General features: G+C 37.5%; 1 protein-coding gene across 6 annotated transcripts in view; it reads left to right on the top strand.

Moving 5' to 3' along the window:
- SUPT3H (SPT3 homolog, SAGA and STAGA complex component) overlaps positions 1-24,287 on the top strand; it is a 278,050-nt gene that overhangs the window by 178,058 nt on the left and 75,705 nt on the right. For all 6 annotated transcript variants that reach the window (XM_055713582.1, XM_055713581.1, XM_027808659.2 and 3 more), the window contains 3 exons: positions 9,311-9,397; positions 10,609-10,699; positions 12,399-12,535. In XM_055713582.1, coding sequence (XP_055569557.1) covers positions 9,311-9,397; positions 10,609-10,699; positions 12,399-12,535 — 315 coding nt within the window. The remainder of the gene's footprint in view (positions 1-9,310; positions 9,398-10,608; positions 10,700-12,398; positions 12,536-24,287) is intronic.

The raw sequence follows: 24,287 nt of genomic DNA, 5'->3' as shown, positions 1-24,287 counted from the left end.
AGTCATTTGCATGTATTATGTGTCTCACTTTTTAAATCTGTGCGATCCTGTAGCATTTAGTTGCCATCACCATGCAAACCGAGAAGCTAAATTATTCCATTCCCCTTTAACGCAACATCTCCCTTGGTCAACGTGTGCATTTGATCAGATGAGAATAAAAATTAAGATAGACCAATGTGAATCATTGTAGGTAAAATCTTTTCATTTACAAAGTCTTCCATCACTAGCATAGTATTTCCAAGTATGAACATAATGGTGTATCTCTTCAGGCCTGTGAATAACTGTAGAGCTTTGTAATGGAAAACGTTGCCATTTTATATTTTTGATTGAACCTGAATCCTTTTTTCTCCTTCTGTCTCCTAGTCTAAATCTTCAAAGCAATGTCTTGCTTATGTAATTTGCAGGACTTAATTTTTTAAAGTATGTTTTTGTCCTTCATTTTGAAGTGTTTGAAGAAAAATTTTTTATGACTTTTGGGATCAGTTCAGCCAGAGGATCAAGGTCCTGTCTTCTCTATATTCAGTGCGCTGATGGTTGCCTGCTCTTCATAGTAATACTTGCTTTGCAGTTCTTTTATTAGTCTGAGGCTTGTTCTAAAATCACTTTATCTCTGTGCTTGGAATAGGTGAACATGTGTCTTATTTTCCCTAGGACAAACAGTGAAGCCTGATTCCAATTTGCTGTCATATGGAAAGGAAGAGTATTTATTTCGAGTCCTGGTGAAACTAATATAAGGCAGTGATTATTTTCCTTTGTGAGCAATGTTAAGGATGCATGATTTAAACAAATGTTACTCTCTACAGCACTGGGAGAAAGAAACCTGTTTATATTAGATGGTCTCTCAATCAACAGAGAACAGTTTTTTTTCTGCTTGCAGCATTGGAAACTGCGTAACAATAATCCTGAATGGTGGTTTCTTCTGGGATTTGAAACCAAAGGACAGGAAGCTGTGGTATAATGTAAACCTCTGCTGGTTTGCATGCCATAGTAATATTGGAGAAAGAAAAGAAATAGAAATAATTGATGGAGAAGAAATAAGTCTGACTTAATAGACTAAATATTAAAAAATAATTTTATCTTCAGTTCTTAAGAAGGGTAAATTCTAATTGCCTTTTTTTGTTTTACTAAAGGAAGGGTGAATGCATTTATTGCTGAAGAGACTGCGCATTCCTATTTTGTCAAAGTAATGTTTAGTACTAAAAAGGCATTTGAGGATGTAACTTGGAAGTAACATTTAGAGCTGAGACTCTCAGCTTGGAATATAGTGAATACTCAACTTGGAATATAGTGATACTGCTGTGAAAACGAAACAGCTTGTTGTGAAAGTTTGAGTCCAAATGTAGTCAGTTTTATTATAATTTGGACTAGATGACCTTTAAAGGTCACTTCCAATCCAGACTATTCTATGATTCTATGATAATTTCCTCCAAAACATCAGCATTTATTTAATCTAGGTATATGGAAAATTGATGCCAGTGAATTACAGTGGGGTGGTACCATTTACCTCAGCATCTAGAATATCCTGACAATTCTAGAACTTGGACAGTCAATAGAGGACCTTGTGCTCATCTTCAGAAATACAGAGATGTGTTTGTAGTGGTTGGAGTGGTTTTGGCTGTAAGAGTTTTTCAGTTTCATACCGGCCAATGAATCTTTCATACCTGCAAATTTCACATTTCACACAGACTTTTCATGGTCTCTTCTTTGTTCTAGACAACACTACTCTGTCATTTCCCCTTGGATGATATTTTTCAAGCTTTTTTTTTATATATATCTTTGTAATAATAATAACAACTAGAATAGAATTTTCCAAGTTTTTCTTGCCTGCTGTTATCACCGGCAGTGGAAGAGAGCGTCAGCAGCAGCCATCTCCAGCACTACACCAGATCTTGAATTAAGGTCTATGGAGCCACTGAATAATTTGACCAAATTAAAACTGGATTCAATGAGTCTGAATACTTTTCCGCGCTTGGAGACTTTATGGTTTTAACATTGGTATAAAATTTAACATTTTAACATTGGTATAAAGTCACTTTGGTCAGTACTGCCTGCTATAAATGAGAGGCGAGCAGTAGGGTTTCTTTTGTTTCATAGAGAGTAGAAGAATTGCAGGTATAAAATATTGGCCCAAAATGTTGATTTTGGAATTAGAATTGAAAGAAGGAAAAATAAGAAAATGTCATGCCTGAAACTTAAGTTGAAAGGTAGTTATTGTTCATAAATGCATTAAGTTCTTTTCCCTGTGTGACAGAAAATGCAACAAGCAGCTCTAATTTAAGAAGTTGAGCTTAAATTATTTATAAAGAAGAGTTGTTTGTTTTTGTTTTTTAAAGACCTTGATTTAAAGCTCATCTTTTGAAAACTAGCAATATTAATTTCACTATTTACTTGGAAATTTATTTTCCTTATTTATTCCATTTAATTTTAAAAAATTATACCATCTCCAATAGATGCAAATCTTTGCTTTCAACAGCAGAGCTTAGGCTGTTGGGCTTTAAAAAGAAGTTATCATTTTTCTGATAATTGTGCCTGCTTATATTTTAAACAAGAATGGCTCAGAGTATCAACAAATGTGGGGCTCAGCTATGATTATGCCTGCTAAAAGTAAAAAATATAGAGCACAAGGATTCATCTTTCCTTAATCCCAGTTCATGGGATTCAGCATACTGAACTGCAGGAGTTACTACACCGTACCCAATGGGCTGGACAAACATGCAGAATCTGTTATGAAAATTGCATCTTTCCACAGATGAGAAAAGATTTCCACCTACTTTTCCCCCTCCCTTTTCCTATGGAGCAACACGTCTCTTAGATGTTGGTAAAGAGTAGAGTAACAAGGCCCGTGTGTCTTCTTCAGCAACCTGAGTGGGTGACACAGGGTATGCCCAACAACTTTGTTGGTAATACTGAACTGGGGGGTGACTGACAAATGGCCGAGCTTCACTCCAATGGGAGCTTGATAAACGTGAGGATCAGATGGACATAAATCTAGTAGGTGTCTGCACCCATGAGAGAGTACCCCCATGTGTCACTGTGCTTTGGCAGTCTGCTGCTCAGAGGTGCACAGGGGGGTACAGCCTGAAGATGCCCTGGGTGGCCAAATACAATCCAGCCTCTTCTGATGTAGTAGTTGTACATTTCCTTGAAGATAAATAGTATGTGCTTTAAGTTAGAATTGTTTAATTATGTTAAATTTTATAACATTGGTCAGTAGAAAGCCTTCCCCTTCCAGCTGCAGGGTTTTCCCGCAGGGTTAAAGTGTGGATACACCAGAAGTAACCTCCAGGACCATGGTGCATTTTTCTGTTAGCCCATTCCATTACACAGGTTGAGTCCATGTCATTTTCTAAAGGCTGTGTGTATCTGTCTGATTTTTTTTTCTTGTATATTTTTTTGAATGATCTTGTTTGTAACATGAAGAACATCAGCTCAAACAAGGTGTGGGGTGTTCTGCTCTTGCTATTTTCACTCCCTATAAGTTGTGTACCTTCTTTCATTGCATTTTTTCTACTCCGATTATACTGTGTTGCTAAAAAAAAAAAAAAACAACAAAAAAACAAAAAAAAAACCCAAAACAAAAAACCCTCCAACCTTTTCTGTCATTAAAAGAAGTACATGGGTTGTCAGTAGAATGAAGAGAAAGGATGATGCCCAAAATGATATTAAATGTTCCATTTGAATAAACGGGAATAGTAACAAGACATCTTCTCTTCATCATACTCATCTGTAGGGGTCTTTGATAGCAGCGGTGGGGTTGAAACTGTGCAGGATGAGGTGTAGGGGTGTTGACTTTCACACAATCTCAGTCTGAAGGCAGCTGAGGAAAGGGCAGTTTTCTCCCGTCTTTGCTAGAACAGCCTGACTTCTTACATTTATATCAACTGCTTGTTGCTTCTGATGTCAAAACCACTGTCAAATGCCAGACCTGTAGACATACTCTTCATGCTTTCGAAAGGGAAGAGTCCTTGTGTAACCTGCTTATTGCTGGAGTTGCTTTTGGAATAACTCTTCTGCAGCTGCTGGTAACTGGCTGCAGACTGTGTCCAGCTCCAGCTCTTGGGGCTGGCTGAAGTGTGGAAATCAAAAGCCATTGCCACCTGCTTGAAGGCAAGATGAAGCAGTCTCACTTCAGAGACTAGAGTAAGGGGTTTCTTTAAGAAAAAAAAACAAAAAACAAAAACCAAATTATGTTCTTGAAAACAAGTTCTCAGTAAATGCCAGAATGCCAGGGACTGGGGGGTATAAACTGATGTTTTCTTATTCCCATGATCTGTGTGGACTGAAATTCACTGGATGTCAGGCAAGAAATTGCTCCTACCGCTATCTACAGCTACCTGAAAGGAGGCTGTAGGCAGGTGGGATCGGTCTCTTCTCCCAAGTAACAAGCGATAGGACAAGAGGAGACGGTTTCAAATTGTGCCAGGGGAGGTTTAGATTGGATATTAGGAAAAATTTCTTCATGGAAAGGGTGGTCAAGACTTGGAACAGGCTGCCCAGGGAGGTGGTTGAGTTACCATTGCTGGAGATGTTTGAGGTGTGTAGACGTGGCACTTAAGGACATGGGTTAGTGGTGGACTTGGCAGTGCTGAGTTTATGGCTGGACTTGACCTTAAAGGTGTTTTCCAACCTAGATGATTCTCTAAAGCCTTAAAACATGATGCAGAGCTTTTATCTTCTCAAGTCACACATAATCACCTGGTCTTATATTAGATTTGAAAACAAATACTAGTAGTAAGAAGAAAATTGATTGTCTTTTAATCTGCAGATGAAAGTTCTGTTTTGGACAGCTTGTGATGATTTTGTCACACTGTTTAACCCTTGTGTGGTGATCCTAAATCATTCCCTATTCAAGTGCTTTAATGGACTCCATAATGTAATTATCTTCCCTGGATGTACTAACTGCATAAAATGAATCCCTGTGCTGACTTGTGAAATCAAATTCTATATTTTTCCTGTGTGCGTGAGAATTAGAAAATCGGGTGTCAGCATTAGCAGCACATGAGATTCTATATGGAAAGTTGTAAGTGAAAACCTGTATTTACCTTTTCTATTTAATTGCTTTCAAAACAGTATTGAGATGTTCTGTTTAGAATACGTTTACAGCACTATATCTAACTTCAGGATGTTCTTTGGTATTTTTATAGTTGCGTACTTTTGCTTTAGAAAAGATGAAAAAATAGGACATTTTCATGCATATTTAATAACAAAACTTCCCTGCCGCAGAAAAAAATCGGCCAGGTGAACTATGATCTAATTTTCTTCTAGAATCAAAACAAAATTATAGCTCCCGAAGCATTATTCTTGGCTCCCAGCAGTTTCAAGGCATGCAAACATTACTGTTTCAACTCCGTCCTGCAGTTTAACTGGAAGGATTATGTCACAACGTAGTATGTTTGTTTTCCAGCTTTTTGTCTGTTTGTCCATCAAGACAGTTTTGTAGAAGAAGTATTGGTGATTGTTGACTTTGGAGGTAGTGGAAGAAAAAATAATTATTAAAAAAAAAAAAGAAAAGCAGACAGTACCATTGAAGTCACTGTGCTTCTGTCATAGGAGAATGAATACTCCTTTCAACAAATGTATAATTCGCAGAAGTTGCAAAAAGAAAATAGCCGTAAGGTGACTGTTAACATACTTCAGTTCATCCTGCCAAGAAAGTTAACTTCATAAAGTCATTAAACCAGTGATTACATTTTAAAATATTATTCCCCAGCCATTTTTTCTTAGAGTTTAAAATATAGTTACTGTATATACTACCTTCTTTGTAATGTGAAAAATTGTAAAATACACTTATTTTTCATAAACTCCTAATTATTAACAGAGCTATTTGCGCTCTATAGTTAAAGCCATTTCAACACTTCCGTTATTTAAACTTCGCTTTTAGGGGTTCATAATTTGGCTGTAATAGAAAAGATATTCAGACTCCGAGGACTCAAATATTGTCTGCTGGTATTAGGAAATTTAGCCTGGTTTTCTTTCAAAAGCTACGTAATTTGGATTGTTTGCTGTTTCTCAAGATTATCCCGAACAAATTATTTTGTAATGTGGACTGAATAATTTTAATCATTAAAAAAACTAGGAAAAGATAGTGAGGATGTTGGAACTCTTGCTGCCCCAGATTCTGTGAGTGGCACCGAATATCGCTGAGGCTTGGAGAAGGGAGATGGTGGGAAATCCTTGCCCTGTCCTCACTTTTGCTATATAGTAACCTCATATATGAAAAGTTACTGTAGCTTTTATATCATGCCTATCATGGGCTGCTCACAGAGTAAACCCCCCTCCATGCCCCCACTGCAGTGAAACGTGCAAGACCTCCTGACTTTGAGGTTGTATAGCTGAAAATTGCTTTTCCGACATGATAAATGCTCGGGTGTTCAGAGATGGATCGTTTCTTTGGTACAGCTTCCTGAAATCCTCCTCCATCATGTAACATGCCCACGGTAATGACTCAACAAGGCCTTCAGCTCCGGAAATTAAGGAATTGGGGCTTGTTGCATATTAATGGCAACTCTAGGACAGTCCAACAAGACAGCTTGTTATAATACTAATTATAGCGAAGCACTCACGTTGAGGTTTTAAGGAGTCAATTACGTGTGTGTTAAAACTATAAATACATCTTCCCCCCAACCTCGGTTGTGTGGTATGTGTTTTTTTTTTTTAATTGCTTGGATACATATTTACCGGAGCATATCCTGGTTTCCCAGGTAAATATGTGTACCAATGCAGAGCTCATTATGGTCTGTTTGGATAAATAATCCATATTTTATAACTGTACAGGAAGTAATTATTTTTGTATTTCACTTTCTTGAAGCCAAAGAAATTAAATGCTGTGTGTTCATTCCTTAAAATAAAATAGATGCAAAAGTTGAGGCAATAAGAGAATAAAGTTTTCATTGTTACAGTTGAAACTGAGAATATTGTTCCAGATTTTGATCTTGCATTTAGCCCAGAATAACTCGGTGAAAGTAAACAGCGTTTATTCAAGATTGACTTAGATGCAAATGGGATGTGAATTTGGCCTCCTCTCCTTACTCTCCCTTACTTCACTGGGAGGTTCCTGGAAGCAACTTGCACACCACCTTTGCTTTAAATCATGTTGTCACGTGTTTATCATTTGGGAAAATAAGGTATTTCGGCAACACGCAGAAATTAACATTTCTGAATTTTATGGTAAGAAAATTAATGACTTACAGAATCATAGAGTGGCTTAATGGTTTGGGTTGGAAGTGACCTTAAAGATGATAGTTACGGTCCTATACGTGTTAGAGAACTAGAGCATACTTTCACGTCGGATATCTCTGCCGGTGTTTTATATGATTTTTGGAAAAGCTGTGTTGTGTTATCACCATGCTAAGGTCAGGTTTTGTAACACTTTTAAGCTTAGCAGGGCCAAAGTCAGCCTTGGCATCCATCCATTAACTGCAATAGATTTACGCTAGAGATGAATATTGGCTCGTTCCTGGTAAATTTATTTTTACCCAGCTCTTTATATTTTATGTTAGAAATATAAGTAGCTTATGTGCCCTCAAACTAATCAGAATAAGAAACAGTTTTTGCTTATGCCAAAAAAATAGAACTATCGTTTTTCACATTCTTACATTTTTCAAGTAAGATTATATTACTGTGACTTCTGAATTCCTGAAATCTCTCTGGTCTGTGGGACTGCCAGGTCCAGGAGAGGGTTTCAAGGGGAAAATCTGAAACTCTTCACGCAGTATGTTTTGTGTTGTGCATACAAGACACAGTTAACGTTTTGTATGCATGTGATTAGTGTGGAAAAAAATTAATGCAGTCCAGTATTATGATTTATGGACTGAATCTTTTGCCCACTGAACACTTGCCAAAATGAAAATCTTTCTCCCCCCGCCCCTCCTCCTTTGGATATTAGAAACAGCTACTGTTTTTGTTGATCTTTTTAACTTCTGAATAGGCCTATTTCAAGTCATAGCAGCATGGGAGCACAGATTAATAATATACTTATTCAGCCAGTGATACTGAGTGAAACCATTGCTAGTGTGAGTATGATGGATAGGATTTCTTTAAATTATTTTCAGGTGCATTAATGCATTTCTGAAAGAATAATATAGAGACATTTGAAAATAAATTAAATTGCTGTTTATTGATTGTGTTACAGGTGTGTATGAGTTTTAATATTCACTGTCAGTTCATCCATCAGATGGTTAACGAGGATAAGAGCAAAGAAACTATGATTAAATCTTGCCTTATGGACAATGTTTCTGAATTTAGAGGATAAAGGTGTATTCCATGCTGGGAAGTATCCTTTCTATCCAACCTCCTCTACAGTGTCATCTTATGCCAGAACCAAAGGCTAGTGAGTTGAAAGAAGCAAATCCCATAGAATTCTCTTGTGCATTTGTGTTGGACCTTCTTAGCCCAGTAGTTCAATCGGCTTGCACAAGATTGGTTTCTAATCTTCTATTGGGTTTGATATGAACTATCTGTGTATGAAAGAGCCCGATTTCCTGAACCTACTGAAGGTGAATCCAAAGCTGATGTGCTCAGTCCCTCACAAAGAGATTTAAGTTGAGGAGTTTAGGTCCTTTGGAGGCACTGGTGCAATGGAGGTGAGGACAGTTCCTTGCTTCACACTCCTTTGGCAACCTCTTATCAATTTTTTGTGTCATTCATTGCTTAATTCCATCTTTATCTTACTCATATCTGAACGGCCTGGTCTGGTCAATAAAGTTTTTCCTATTTATTAATAAAGTCAGTGTTTCCTATCAATTCATTTTCTTTCTCTCAAATGAAATAAGAGTATGCCTAAAAAAGTTCTTCATGTGAGTCTGGTTTGTACTAATGATAAGTCAAGTAGGGATAGAGTTTCTTTCAAAAAATACTTAGGTAAGCTGTTTAAAATTAATATTTATTATTCTAAAAAATTGTGAGAGGGATCAGCCACCTTTCAGCAGTTGCAGATAAAGTGCTATGGCAAGAATTTGGCATTTTTACATTGCCTGAGAGAATTATACGTTCATTTTCCAATATAATGTGGTGCAGGAAAAGAAAAAAGGGGATGTAGTGCTTTTTAAAAGCAATCATTTTGAATATGAACAAAAAAGCTTTTGCTTGAGATTTGTCAAGTCTTTCAGACTTTTTGTAAAATTGTTATTCGCTTGGCTAACAAGAGCCGAGTGAGTGACACCTTTGAGAGTCCCAGCTTGTGTTTTAATGCATAGCTTGTATTTTGCTGTGCACGACCATTCAAAATATTATCTGAACTTATTTAAAACAAACCCTGGTGAATAAATTTTTAACGCAGAAACAGCCATCCTAATTTATTTATTTATTTTAGTTGCAGCAAGCGGCTGAAGTTTCTCAGCTGAGAGGAGCTCGAGTCATCTCTGCTGAAGATCTCCTGTTCTTAATGCGCAAAGATAAGGTAAAGTAATACATCAGAAATTTCTTACTTTACGTAGTAAGCTGCTTATCGTGTTTTAAAGGGCTTCCTTTAATATATGTGAAAGGAGTCCATCATCAGGAATAGCTTTATTTAAAAGTATAGTTCTCTGCAACTGTACTGTATTGCTCCCAGTACAATACTTGTATAGCATTTTAATTAATTCTCATTATTTCCCTGTAACTTAATTATCAATAGATTTTTTCAACCAAGCTTTAGGGTGGGTGTAATGTACCTTAGAGCTCAAAACAATTTCTTAATAAAGGTATTAATATTGTTCCTTATCCTTTCTATCCCTTTCATTAAAAATCAATCATTCTAATGTCCCCCTGGTTATGCAGGATGGAGATGTAACATTTGACAATGTGGCCATTAACATTTCATCATCTAGGCTGTCAATAAATACTGTCTTGATTTTCCTTTATAATATTTTTCCTACGCTTTATCTCACTAAAATCTCCAAATGTAGAGATGGTCTTGCTTTCTCTGGATAGCAAGTAGAGCAAGACAGCAATTTTAGAAAAACAATTTCCCATACAAAGATTAAATTTATTTTCTTTCTTCAAATTTTAAAATTATTAAAAAATTACTGTCAACTATTTTATCAACATTTTTTATTCTTCCTTTATCTCCTTTTCTTCCTTAGTTCCTGTCCTTTCCCTGCCCCTTTTCTCTCCCCTTTATTTTTCTTTCCTTCTTTCATAGGCAAAACCTAATCACCAAAACCGTATCAAGATTAAAAAATACCAAAACTTGAAAAACAATTGTAGTTGCTTTATCTGATGTGATGCGTAAGGTTATGCAGAAAATAGTCCCTCATATGCATGTCAAAGTTCATGAAAATATGCATTTGTAGGTTTGCATTTCCAAACTAAGCAAAGATTTTTAGAGTGCCCTGAAGAAGCCTGGTTTCTGAATTTCTGCTTTCTGAAAGTCAAACCCATTTCTTTCTCAAAGTTGGCAAGCAAAATACCAAGGATCTCAAATGAATAATAATTAATAGGGAATTTTCACTGACCTTGATGTACTTTCAAATTATGGTTTTTCTGCAGTCAAAAATTATGAACACTTTAAAAAATTATATTTACTGAGTAATGTATTACACAGTCATATGTTTGTGTGTAACAAAGTTAGTCTGAAAGCAAAGTAACTATATGACAGTAATTAATATAAATGCATTTATTTTCTTTTAGAAAAAGCTTAGAAGGCTGCTAAAATACATGTTTTTTCGAGATTATAAATCCAAAGTTGTCAAAGGAATAGAAGAAGACGACCTCCTTGAAGGTAGAAAAAAGAAATCACTTAAATTGGGGGAAGCTTGAGATTATAAATGCACTGAACAGCTCAATACAAAGTATTAATGTCTTGCTTAATAGTTGAAGACACACAAATATTTTCTTCAGAGTAATTTGTTTTAAAATCTCTGCTTTTCTGTTTGACATACTTCTGAAGTAAGTATTGGCACATACCATCCAAATGATAAGTAAGACTACTTAATGTCAGAACTCTGTTGAAGTAAGAAACTGGCGCTGATTAAAGAAAGGGCTAATTGATTTCAGCATGTGTAATTTAAATGTGGCAGCTACTGCATGCAATTTAATGGACATTTGTTAAATTCTTATCAAAGGGTTTTCACATGTTTTACAAAAAAATCCCATAAACTGAAGTCACTGAATACTAATATATGACCTGGGTTTGTTTTTAGTGTGGTTTAACATTTTGTATTTTGAATCTGTAATTTAAAGAATGGGAAACACTTTTGTTTCCCTATTCCATGAGCAAGTCACAGATTTTATAACCAATGTGTTTAAAGGAAAAGCTCTTTGCATTAAAATGTATTAATTTATGCCATATAATTTGTTAGTATAAAGTGTTGATTTATATTAATCAAAGAATTAACACTTCCTAGTAAAAAGTTAGGTTAAAATTTATCATAGCAAATCTAAACCTTGCCATACTTGTTTAACATCTAGCAATGTCCATACACAACTTTTTGTATTTAACTTAGCTCCTTTCTCAGAGCCTTTTTTTTTATCTCCCCCTTTACAATGAATTCCTTGTGTTTGGTTCCTCTGAGCATCCACACTGATGTTAGGTAAAAATTGTACTCCTTGCTTTGACTTGATCAATCAAGGGATTAGTTTTTGTCAACTCATTTGAGATTTAATTTGCCTGTGGCATTTTATTTTCACCACATATGAAAGTGTATTGTTTCGCACAGGCAATCTGGCAGTACAGCTTCCCACCTGACAGCTTTGGTTCTTTTAATACTTGGATCTGTGTCACTATTAAAAACAAAGAAATAATTTTTATAAGCCATTTTAGATGCTCATGAAATGCTTCCTAAATGCAGTTCATCTGGGAATTAAAGACTGCATTTTCTGGCAGGCTTTGGTAATTGAAGCCATTAATTTAGTTTTGTGAAGCTGTCTTTATAGCTGCTATTCTGTTTAGAAAAACAGAGAGATCACCATGCCAGGCATCTCTAGGGGTTTTTTATCACTGTAGAGCAATGGTTCGTCACCTGTGGAACTGCATCTTAATGTTTGTGTTATGGTTTGCTTTAGCCTGTAGGTAATGAAGATGCTCTGCATGTTTTGAGGAAAGAACTTTTCCTCTACTTACTCCGTTCTGTGAGTCATGGCGTTGTGCAACCAAAGAAGCGTAGTTTCTTCTACAGCTCTGTCCACTGTGGATCCTTCAGTAAGAAATAATGATACATGAGCAGGAAACTAGGTTTCTCTAGATTGCAAAAACCCACTAGGTTATCCTAGAAAACACTAAAGGTGATTTTTTACTACCGTTGTACTGCAGCACAGCAGTGATATCACCTTGGTCAGGTAGCACAGCTTGTACAGGGACAGTAAGAACAAGCTTTTTCTGCATAGTGCATCTGATTCTAAAATGTCCCTCCTAGGGACATCAGTTGATGTTTGGAGAAGCCAAATAACCTGTTTATTGTTCTTTGCTTACCTTTGTGAAGACAAATTCAGCAGTAATAACACTAACAAACGGCAGAAGCTTGCTCAAGACTTTCTCAACTCCATTGACCAGACTGGAGAGCTCTTAGCTATGTTTGAAGATGATGAGATTGATGATGTCAAGCAAGAGCGGATGGAGGTAATTTTTTTCTTTTACTGGTACCCAACTCTAGCAGAGAAAACTGTGAAATATTTCATACATCACGCTGGTCTGATGCCTTTTTCATGTTGCATATTATATAATTGTTACATGGGGTCTTTTCCTTTTTCCCAGATGGTCTAAAGGAATCCTATTTCCATATTTTCCCTATTCACTCCAGTATTTCCTGATATTTAAGCACACATGCTGAGAAGGAAGATTATGAAAGGGTAGTTATGGATCTTTCTGTCGGTCATGCATTTGTATTTCCTTCCTGTAAAAAGTAGATTCTATTTATAAACATTTCACACATTTTTCACAATCTTTTTTTTTCTTTTTCATTATTTGTCTCATCAGAAAATTGTTTCAATAGCATTTGAAGACTCTTTTCATATAACACAAATTACAGGTTAATTAAAATACGCTGTGCAAGCATGCTTCAGTATATGCCATTGCCATCCTTCTTTCAAGTCCTATTTTCTAACTGGTGTACTTATGAAAAAATATGTCTACATTACAGATGCAGTACCACATCACTCTCAAAAAGCTGGGTGGGATCAAGAGGCAGTTTAGCTGTATTAGCATGGGAGCCTGTGGAACGGTGGTACTGATACCGGTTGGTTTTGATGCCAGTTTTACTTGGTTTTGCTGAGGTTTAGCTATACTGGCACAAAATACTTCATTGTAGCAAGTATGCCTTATAGATCTTATCAACCCTATGTCTTCTCTATCAGTAGAGCTTCTTCTTCAATGTAATTTGCTCTGAAGTATGTATAAGATCCAAAGGCTGTACCTGTATGAGTTAATGAACTAGGCCAGGGCCAGATCTCTGGTGACATGGCCTGGGTTGGATCCCTATGGCCAAATTCTCTGTAGGTGGACAGGACTACCCTGCCTTTTTCGGTAGTCTTGTCCACAGTGAATACAGAGAACGGTCCATGGCCCCTGTTCAATGCTCAGTTGCTCAGTTCTTCCTCATGTCTTGTGTGAGCAACTAGATGTCAAAGGCAGAATTGCGCTGGGAGCATGCTCATGATTCCACACTGGTGTTTCAGCCAATTTCCATCCATTTTTAGACAGCAATATAGTGCACAGGGCTGTTGGAAATTTGTTATTTTTAGAGTGGTTTTTATACCCTTTCAGCGCTAGGAGCTGGGTGATTTTGTTTGATTTTCTTTTCTATGACGAGGTGGCTCATCTGTTGAGTAATATTTGTGTATTAATATTTGACTGCTAGAGTCTCATTTCACTGAAAGGATTTCATGGAAAATTCTAGGAAATAATAATATTTTTATGCTTCCCTGGGTGTAATTCTCATCTTTTCTTCTTAATGGAGTCCCTTTTCAGAACTGGGACTTTCCCAGTCTTGTTTCCCCTTCCTTCTCCTCTGTAATGTGGAGAAATCAAAACCTAATCAAGAATCTCTTCTCTGTAAGAATTTGGCTAGGAACAAATCCCTTTTCTCCACAGCTAAGAATTAGTGTCATAGAACAGTTGTTCCCAACCACTGTTTGTGTTTTGGAAACTGATGGTTTCTTTGCTTTGCTTTGCTTTCTTATATATTTATGCAAAATACTGTTTTGCATAAAGGCAGACAAATACTTTGAGCTTGTACAAGCTAAAATACATAAAAGCACTTTTCTGAATGAATGGGTTATGTGCTTGACTTCACATTCTCTTCTGCCATTCCAGTATAATAATTTTTTGGTCTAAAAACCTGCAAAAGTTGCTAGAAGTATGAGGTTCCCTGTCCTAGACAAAGACAAATCTGACTTAATGTTTGTCTGTAAAGGAATGTGTTCCTGTAATCAAATAGTTACCTTTCATCTGACTACATGTTTTGTTTATTCTCACTAGACTGTAATTCATGAACTGTAGAGTGAGTGTGTGTGTGTGTGTATATATATATATAAAGTAATTCTTACCTACTTTTTTAGATTTTCTGAACTCTTGATATGTTCCCATGTTAAAAAAAAATAAAGATCTACTTATTTTAGAACAGATCCATGAATTATATACCGGTATGAAGTCATTACTATGTATTTTCTTTCTTATTAGTTTTTAAAACTAATGACAAAACATGGAAGATTGCTCAAGACTTGCTATTCAAAATCTTTAACATATTTTTGGCTTTGTTTTGTTAGGGATGTCGTCGTCACTTTCAGGTAGGTGGAAGGGAATCAAAGACAGAAGGAAATGTGATCCATTCTTAAAGGAAGAGTTGTTAATGGATGGGCTAATCTCATGTATCACATTTTCTTTGTGCAGTAGATTGTTTAATCCACACTAAGTTTTGGAGGAAATCCAGTAGACACTTTAACAGCGTTCTTTAAGGAATTAGCATGCTTGAATCATGAATTACAACCTAAAGGCAGTGTTCCTTTTAGGTATCAATTACCTCAGAAATGTGTGGTTATCTTGGTTTGGACAACTGTAAAAGATTTCAGTTCCACTTTGCCTTGGGCCAAAATCATGCTAAGTTGTCCAGAGCAGATGATAAACATGTATTTCTGATGTCATTATGGGCTAAACAGGATATGATTGTTTAGCAGTATGGTTTCAGTTATGATACAAAAAGAAAATATTGCTTATACTCATTTCTTTTAAAACATTTTATAAAATTAGAGCTAAGACTTCACGACATCGCTTGCCATTCTGTGAGGTCTATTCTGTATATGTACCACAGAGGAGCAGAGCAAAGCTCCAAGGCACTTTCAGACATTACTAACGAAGAGCAAACGATGCTACACTTTTGACTTGAAACCACCCACTAATGCTGTCATATTAAAAAGAAAGGACGTTCTTCTAGGACTGTATGTAGAACTTATTGATGTATCCTCTGGCTTTAATTTGAACCGAAGGGACTATCTCTAAAACAGTAATAATAGCAATGTGCAAAGGAAAATGGAATGCTCTTGAAATACAGGGCAGAAATTAAGAACAAAATTCACATGACTTTGTCGTAATACATGGTTATGTTATTGGTACGTTGTGATTAGATGACTTACAAAAAATTTCAATAATAGCAATAAATAGTGGCAAACCTGCCAACTGTATTGGCAAAATCAAAAATTAAAAACTGAAATAGCATCTCTGTCTAACTTTGTAACAGTTAGTATTTTGCCCTCCTAAGACAGCAGTGAAACACCAGTGAAATGCTGCTGCTCAGGGTAAGAGCAGTTATAGATGGAATAAACTATTCTTGCTCATAGATGTAATTGAACTGAGTGTGTGAAGGAGAGTTATCCAAACCATAGAAGTTGTCTTTGTAACAGGTGACAGTCTCTTGCGAACAACATATGTACTGGCGCTCTACCTAACCCCTTTGTTATTGTTTTTATTTGTTATTATTCCAGGCTAGGCTCTGGAAGAACCAGAGCTGGTGGTACTCTGGAATTCCATTTCTCTTCTGTGCCTATTGTATGACAGAATCCAGGAGAAAGGAAATGTTGCAAGTGGATTGCAGTTTTGCTTTCCTCTGTCTCTTAAAAATCATTTAGAGGGGGGAGTGGGGATTCCTGTGGGATATGACTGAATTGGTGTGGGAAGAAGGGGCATGTAAATTTTAAAATCTCTGCATTTTTCTGTATTTTGAAGTTTGGGTAGAGATGCAGATTTGGGTGCTTGTGTCCTTATGTTGCTACTCTGAACCTCACAGGTGACCTGTCCATAGTAAAACTGGCTGCAGGTTTGGCTGTGATTTTGTGAATGGTAACTCCAGTTCTGCATTTTTCTATGAAAACCACTATCAAATTCTCCATGTTGTTGTTAAAATCAAGTACAGCTATTTTAAAACGTCAAGTCCAATGTTGTTGGAAAGCTGACTTCTTTCTCAGTCTGTAAATATCAATTTTTTTTATCATTTGATTTATTGTTCCAATACCTCCCCCACCAGGAAAAAGTCTTCCCCTCAGAAATCTGAACTGACATACAGAGGAATGCATAGAGCATCATGCTGTGAATGCTCTGTTTCGCTTTTGTTCCCCAAGGATTAAGAGAAACACCATTTTTCTGTCACTCTGACTGCTAGTTTAGGGGTATATTTCCAACACTCAGATGTTATATGGCAATAATTCAGTTGCAGTAGCTACCATAATGCTTTCATAGTACATTGCAAGTTTGAATAAACAGCGGAGGGAAAATAACTTCCCTAGAAGATTACACTACCTTGAAAGCAGGCTGGAAGCCATCAAAATATTAAAACTAAGTTACATCCCTATGGAAAGGGATTGACAGAAGCTTGTGGTTCTTTAAGGCGTACTGTCCTATGGCTTACATTAGGTATCTAAAAATTACAGGTACATACTGTTGTTCTAGGAAGTTCATTGTGGATGTGATTTTTCCTGTGCTGCTCATTAGTATGCTTCTGTTAGTGGGATATCTGCATGAAGCTCACAGAAATGCTATGGGTCCTGTGCAAAACACGATATATTGCAATGAAGTTTAGGTGCCTTTGGAATATATCGTTTTTTCATGTGAGGTTTATTTACTCCTGTTTAATTTTGTCTTTGTTCAGACACGGTTAATTTGTGTTACAAAATACAGACCCCTAAACACACCTAAGTGCACCTTGGGGTACGAGGAACTATGCTCTGGAAGTCCACTCTATTTCAGAAATAAAATAGACTTGGGCATGTAGTAGTAAATTAGACAGTGACCAAGAAGATTCCTTCCTACTGGAATACGATCAACTTCTGAGTGGTCACACTTTGACCTGAGCAGGTCATGTTGTCCCAAACAATTCCTGGGAGCTAGCCAGGGCCAGGAGCTCTTCCCACCACATGGTCTGGATGTGGCCGTGCTCTCTGGAAGGCTCGGAGGGCAGGAGCACAGGCACAGGTTGCTCCATGCTGACTTGGGCACGTCGTTTAATTGGGACAGCTAAAATTTGATGGCGTAAGTCAGAAAAAAATGTATGAGCTCTTCTGTTCAGGGAGGATACGAAGACGGGGTTGAAGTACTCCGATTAATTTTAATAATTTGGGGAAAAATGTACAAATTAAATAAGCAGGAAATTACTTAGAAAGAGCTCTAAGGCCTTTTAAGTACTACTGTGCTCGTTTGGCTGGCGAAAATTATGCCAGTGTAAGTGCTGTGTGGGGTCATTACTCTTTAGGGAGTATCTGTTCATGCAGGGTGTATCAATAACAAACTGGAATTTGATTTAAAGCCCATATGGAAAGCTTAGTGCTGTAGTACAGACAACACATACTTAATAGAAACTGCATGCCGGCAGACAAGCCGAGAAGTTTTATGTTACTAAGCATCAGTGCATTGTTGCTCGGAGCACATCTTTTTTTGCTATGTAATTTTTATGATAAATTTACTTTTTCTTCAGAAAGAGTTGGTTTTAACTTTCTTATTTCAGATTCTTCTTGGCAGAATCTATGTTTTGGGACAGAATCTTTGCATGTAGTTGTGCGGTGACTTCTGTTATCTCACAAGATTGTGCCCAGATATATAATTTATTAATTTTTAGAATCACAATTTATAACCTTTTTCTATTTTAACAGCCACACCATATGAAGGAATGCACCTTGGGATAAGATTCGTCTGCAGATGAGAATGTTTAAATTCATTTTGGGTTTTTGCATGTGAGCTGAGTGTGTCATCTCCCAGTGTAATTACTGGACACCTCGGCAGTATAAATAGCAGAGTTTAGAGACCTGTTCAGCTGATGAAATGTTAGTGTCTTCTTTACAGAGAGTTACACAGTTCTGTAGGCTCCTCGGGATGTATTTGTCTTGCAGGGAATTTCTTTGTGTTGTCAGTGACCATTCTGCTTCTGTCCTGGCCATATGTGGGGAGTGGAGGCTGAAAGGCCAAGATTAAAAGCCTTAGAAATGGAAAAGGCTTGTATTTTGGGGAGCTAGGAAAGGGATGGAGTCTATATGGCTACAAGTAAGCATGGCTGCACAGGTTCACTTGAGAATAGGAATGTAATCCCTGTTACATTTTTGTGCTGTCTCTAAAAAATACTCTCACAGCTCTATCATCCATTTATATTGTGCTGGTCCACATGTACAACTGCAGCTTTCTGATATTACATCATTTACACCAGCAACTCAAGTTCTAGCCTTAAATTTTAAGACATTAAATTTTGAAAAAAAAAGGGGATAGAAAATAAGGTTCCTTATTGTTTACTCAGCACTGTCAAATTCTGGCAAAGGGATCCCAGTGATGGGACGCAGAAGGACAAGCCATACCATTGAAAACCTTGTGATATATTATTGTATGGACTAAATAATTGCAGCCCTAAGGTAAACCGGTGTCATCCTCATCTGTGTGTGCAGGTCAAATAAGAGGAGATTGCCTTGAATTTGAAAAGGGACTTAAAATGGCTAAGTAATATACTCAAATAGGAGTGGGAAAATTCCTGCCCAAGAACACTAGATTTCTGGGACAATGATGAAAAAAACCCCAGGCTCTCCTTTTCCCACCCACATAAGCTGCTTTGAGAGCTCAGTGCATCACTGCCACAGTTTGGCCTGAATTTCACTTAATTGTACCTGCCTACAAGTTTAAACATCCCAGTAACTTAGGGCACCTTCCCTACTCAGAAACAAGGGAGAAACGATCCAGGGGAAAGTTAGTTCTTTAGATCAGAGAGAAAAATGCTTTTTCTTTTCTTTTCTCTCTGCCCGCCCCCACCCCCCCCCCCACCCCCTTTTTTTTTTCCAAAAACATTTGAGTCACATTTGAGTGTAATTCATCAGATGTTAGGAAAAGTACTTCTGGTGCCTCTGGGGTGGCTGTTTTTGGAGACTGAAGTTCTATGTATGCAGTGGGACCTTGATGATATGAAAGAGTGTAGTGATGATCTCTAACAGTCTATAAGGTCACCAGCTCCCTGTATGCTGTCTGCTTCTTTTGATATACATAGATGCAAAGATTAAAAGGAGTGTAGATGGAACATCAGTCAAGAAAAAAAGCCTTTATTCTCTAGGCAGTGGGTTTTTTCAATATTGCAAGACATACTTACCGAAGTTAGGAATGCAAATATAGAGGGAATTAATTTCACTGCATCAGCCCAGTGTTTCCAGATGACTGCAAAGATAGCACAACTAGTAGCATCTCAACTGTAAATTAGCTGTCTGAGTATCAAAGTGTTTGTAACCATTATTTGGTGTAAAAATAAGCCTGCTGGTATTAATGGTTTCTCTGGTTACACGTTGCTTGGGAGTGTTTGGGATACTGGGAAAACAGTGTTTCTCTTGGGTAATGGTTGAATTGGTTAACAGTAAACAGAAAATAAATAGAAACAGTTTTTCGTTGTTATCTGTATGTCTGTATATTGTGTCATTCTCATTGGAATGGGAAAAAGATATCAAGTGGAAAAGATTTCTTGTTACAGGCTGCAATACCAATGGACTTTTTACTGTGGTAAAAATCTCAGATTATTAGGGTTTTCTCACACTGGGGTTGATTGCTATGGTTACGTAAAGTGTGCTGTTTGTTTGGGTCTTCAGTCCTGGTAAAATATTGTTTGGTTTAGAGCATTTTAGTGAACAGTGCTCATACTGCAAGTCTGGGCAGTTTTGCTGGGAGGACAAGGTGTTATTTGCTTTCCTGTCTTTTAGTTCTTTGAATACTTTTTTGCCACTGTTTACTTTCTCAGAGGAAGAGGAAGAATCTGGGCTGTTGCATTTTGTATTTTTGACACACAAATGACTGTTGTAACAACTTTTGGAAGGAAACTTTAAATATACACACACACACACACACGCATAATTAAATGTAGACACACATATACGTAAACATTATTTCCACAGAGGGTTTGATTAAGATCTAAATGTAAGACTAGGGAAACATTCTCCTTCTACATGTATTTTAATGCTGTGTTTATTTGTGATCCTATGTTTAACGTGTTTGTGGCTTAGATAGACTGGTCACCACGTATTGGTACTCACAACACAGTTATTGTTTATGTAAATGTTGAAGTACTGGGAACAAGGAATGATGCTGAAATCTGGCAATTTGTTGTAGGTTATTGATTGGTATTAGGTTATTATTAGAAAATTTGTAGTACGTTATTGAAATTGCTGTCGTACTTTGAAGTAACGAAACAAATCAGCACTGATAATGATTTGTATTTCTGAAGTTGTGTAGAAATGTGATGATGCAAATCTTTACAAGACAGAATGTAATTCAGATGGTTTTGGGGGGAAAAAAATTATTTTTTTCAGTTCTTTGAACCTTTAAGTAGCAAAATAACTAATCTTTTAAGCTCCATTACCTGAATATTTAAGTCCTTTCTGAATGAAGAAAAAATGGTAACAGTTTATTTCTTAGGATAAGTTAACCAGGCCTATACTGAGAAGTGTTTTAACATCTCAAGCTTTCCTGAACTAGTCACTCACATAAAACCATTTTTGAGGCTGTTTTGCACAGGATTCACAAAACTCAAAAGAAAAAGCCATAGACTGGCCACACCAGTGAAAATTACACAAAAATTTCAAACACAGAATTAGTCTAAAGTCACTCACACTTCTCACCTGTTGCAAGGAAGAGATTTTCTGACACTATTATGAAGAGCGAGACTGAAACCTCAGCACAGAGACCTCCATTTTTTGGCAGAAACCTTCACAACCGCCTGCTTCTCTTGCTCCCACCTACAAAGCTCTGTGGTGCAGGAGCACCGTGGATCATCAGCCACTGTTCGACCAAGCTTCGATGCCTGCTTCTGAATTCCTTTTTCCGTCCATTTAAGCGTTCATATCCCAAAACCTTTCTGTGGAAGAAAATAAGGTCTTCTAACAAGTGAAGACAATAGCAGAAGGTTCCCTGTAGCATGAAATAGAAGGGGGTTTGATGGTGGTCTTCTATTTTAGCTGCTGCATGTAACAGTAACAGTAAGGTCCTGGATTTAACAGATAGGTGAGAACATTCACAAACCAATACTAACGAAAGGATTTTTTTCCCTGCTTCATCTGTAGGAGGCTGATGCACGTCTCAACATAAGGCAGTGCCAAATTAATTTATCTGAATGTTCATTTACCTACTATTGCTAAACATGACAGGTATAGTAGGGAGGCCCCTTTCTTCCTCTCCTTACTCTGTATATTCACTAAGGAAATAACAATGCCTTTCTCAGTATTAGAATCCAGCAGGGAACCAAAACCTAGTGTTAATCAGGCTCATGGGTTAGCCCTGCAAATACCTTCTACAGAATTACTGAGGATCCCTTTCTTTCAAATTGGCATTTACCCTCGATAGCAGAGTGAGCAAGCCATGTGTCATCACAGCCTCTCCATCCACGGTTTGTAGCTTGTAGCGTATGGACAACACAGAGGAGCAGTGAAAGTAACTTCCAAGCTGCACTCCAGCTAAATATAGCCAAAATGAGCTAAGATCTATTGAATAGCACTACTTAAGGGGGGGGGGGGGGGGTGGCAGGAATCTATTGAAAGATATTGAATACAAAGGCATATTTGGTTAAGAAAGTGCTTGAGCCACAGGTCACTGGGTGCTGTATGACTATTCAGGGAAATAATTATTATAAGCTCATCTTGTAGTTATAGTAGCCCCTAAGCCTTCACAGCTAGCTACAGTTGGAGCCTGGGCTAAATGGAGATTTGTTCTGTCCCTTCTTATGTACGTTTGATCTTTGCTTTCCTCCTTTTGTTTTTAGTTTGGACTTTTGTTTTTCCTTTTTCCTTCTGACCACAGGATTAGCCAGGGCGAGTGCAGTTTTTCTCCTCGGAAGTAAAGAGGTCATTTTGCTAACTTCTGGTTTATATTGCCACAGGTATTTAGTTGAATTCAGATAAGATTTTGTGAACCTTTGTCACAGACACTTAAGCAGAAAATCAAGAATCTCAATTCAGTAGTTACTGTCTATGTATCATCCTCCTCCTCTGAGTCCATTCCAGCCTGAAGGCTAGCATGTCATGAGATTTGATTACATATTGCCCAGTTCCTAAGTACAAGTGTTGTCATTTTTCATTCCCATTTGCAAAGCTACCAGGGGCCAAGTCTTCCCACCTACGTTCACACTGGAGTTCAGATGTCATTAGGAAAGCCAGATGATCTGTTGCCTAAGGTGAAGGTCATTAAGATAATCTACTAGTGACCACATTGCTTCCTGTTGAATTCAGAAGTATATTAGATATCCCAGCACTGTTGGTTTCACAGCTCATTCTGATAGGGCTACACGTGCAACCTCATGCTTAGACTGTCCTTAAAATTGGATCCTACGGCAGGTTTTTAGAGGAGCTATCTTTTTATTACTGACAATAAGAATAAGAATACAAGTGCAATGAAGAATGAAAAGTGTGCATCTTCATTTAATTTTAGTTTTATCAGCTTTCCATGCAAATTAATGTGCATGGCATTGAAGTAAGCATAGGACATCTCTTAACCAGGGTCGCTGTCTCCCTTTGTACTGCATTTTCTTGAAGCATTTCTTTCTCTTTATGCCTGAAACTCAGACATAACTGGCTGTTGAATCTTACAAATGAAATAAAAGCAGTAATTCATAGCGTGGTAAATAAATATTGAGTCATAATCCCAGAGCAGTCAAATCTCTGGAAAGGAAGCCTGCCGTTCAGAAGGATCTTGTTGATAGACTGGAGACATGGGCTGATGGGAACCTTGGGAAGTTCAACAAAAGCAACCGTGGGATGCAGTAACCCCATGCAACAGAGCAGCTTGTGGGGCAGCCACAGCAGGCTGCGTTAGCCAGAGGTTAGCCGGCAGCTCGAGGGAAATAATGCTGCCCCATTGTTGGGCATTTGTGAGACTGCGTCTGGAATCTGCGTCCAGTTTTGTGCCCCCAAGTACAAGAAGGACTTTGACATACTGAAGTGAGTCTGACAGAGGGTCACCAAGAAGTTTAGGGGGCTGGATCACCTGACGTAGGACAAAAGGCTGGTTGGGAAGAGCTGGTTCAGCCTGGAAAAGCAGAGGCTAAAGGGAAATTGTATTGCTGTCTATAGCTGACTAACGGCAGGATATGGAGGAGCCAGAGCCAGACCCTGCTTGAGTGTGCATGGTACAGGGCAGAATTTGGACCGATACGTAATGCAAGAAAAAAAATCTTAATCAAAGATTGAAACTGGTTGGTCAGAGAGCTTGAGGAAGTCTCCAACTTTGAGGATACTCCAAACTTCACTGGTCAAGGTCCTGAGCCACTGGATCTAATTGGACTGCTTTTGAGCAAAGAGTTGAACTGGAGATCTCTGGACATGTCCCAAACTTTTTCTGGTGTAAATTATTCTGCCATTCTATGATTCTGGACTGAAGTTTCCCATTTTAGATATTAAAATGGCAGGCAGAATGGAAATAGAACAACTTTTATAAAACACATAGATGATAAACCATCTCAAATTTCTAAAAACTCTTTAAAAATCTAGGTAGCGTATAATTGGACTTTCCAGCTTCTGCACTTTCTGTAATCTGTAACTGTTGGTATTTCCTGCAATAGACGTTTTATGTATATAAGGAACAGGGTTTTCTGTCTTTCATTTTGTCTCAAGTCATTGTGGTTTATTTTATCTACAATGTTGCTTGCTGTATTCTTCCGTAAGAATATGATCTGGCTGCTGTGCAAAATTGCACTCCGTGATAGCTTCACACATGTGTCACAGCTATGGAATCAGAAGCAGTAAGATTTAAGCATCTGAAGTGTCTGTTGAAATGGTAAAGTACTATAATTAAGCTCCACATGTTGCAAAATGGGAGGTGCATCCTTACCCAATCCAAGGGAAAACAGACCCAGAACAGCCGGGATAATAAGCCGGCACAGTTTACT

The sequence above is a fragment of the Falco cherrug genome, chromosome 6 (genome assembly GCF_023634085.1).
Source record: "Falco cherrug isolate bFalChe1 chromosome 6, bFalChe1.pri, whole genome shotgun sequence".
In the NCBI taxonomy this organism is placed as follows: Eukaryota; Metazoa; Chordata; class Aves; order Falconiformes; family Falconidae; genus Falco; species Falco cherrug.
The sequence above is the reverse complement of the archived record's forward strand: the minus strand, read 5'-3'. Positions and strand labels throughout refer to the sequence as shown.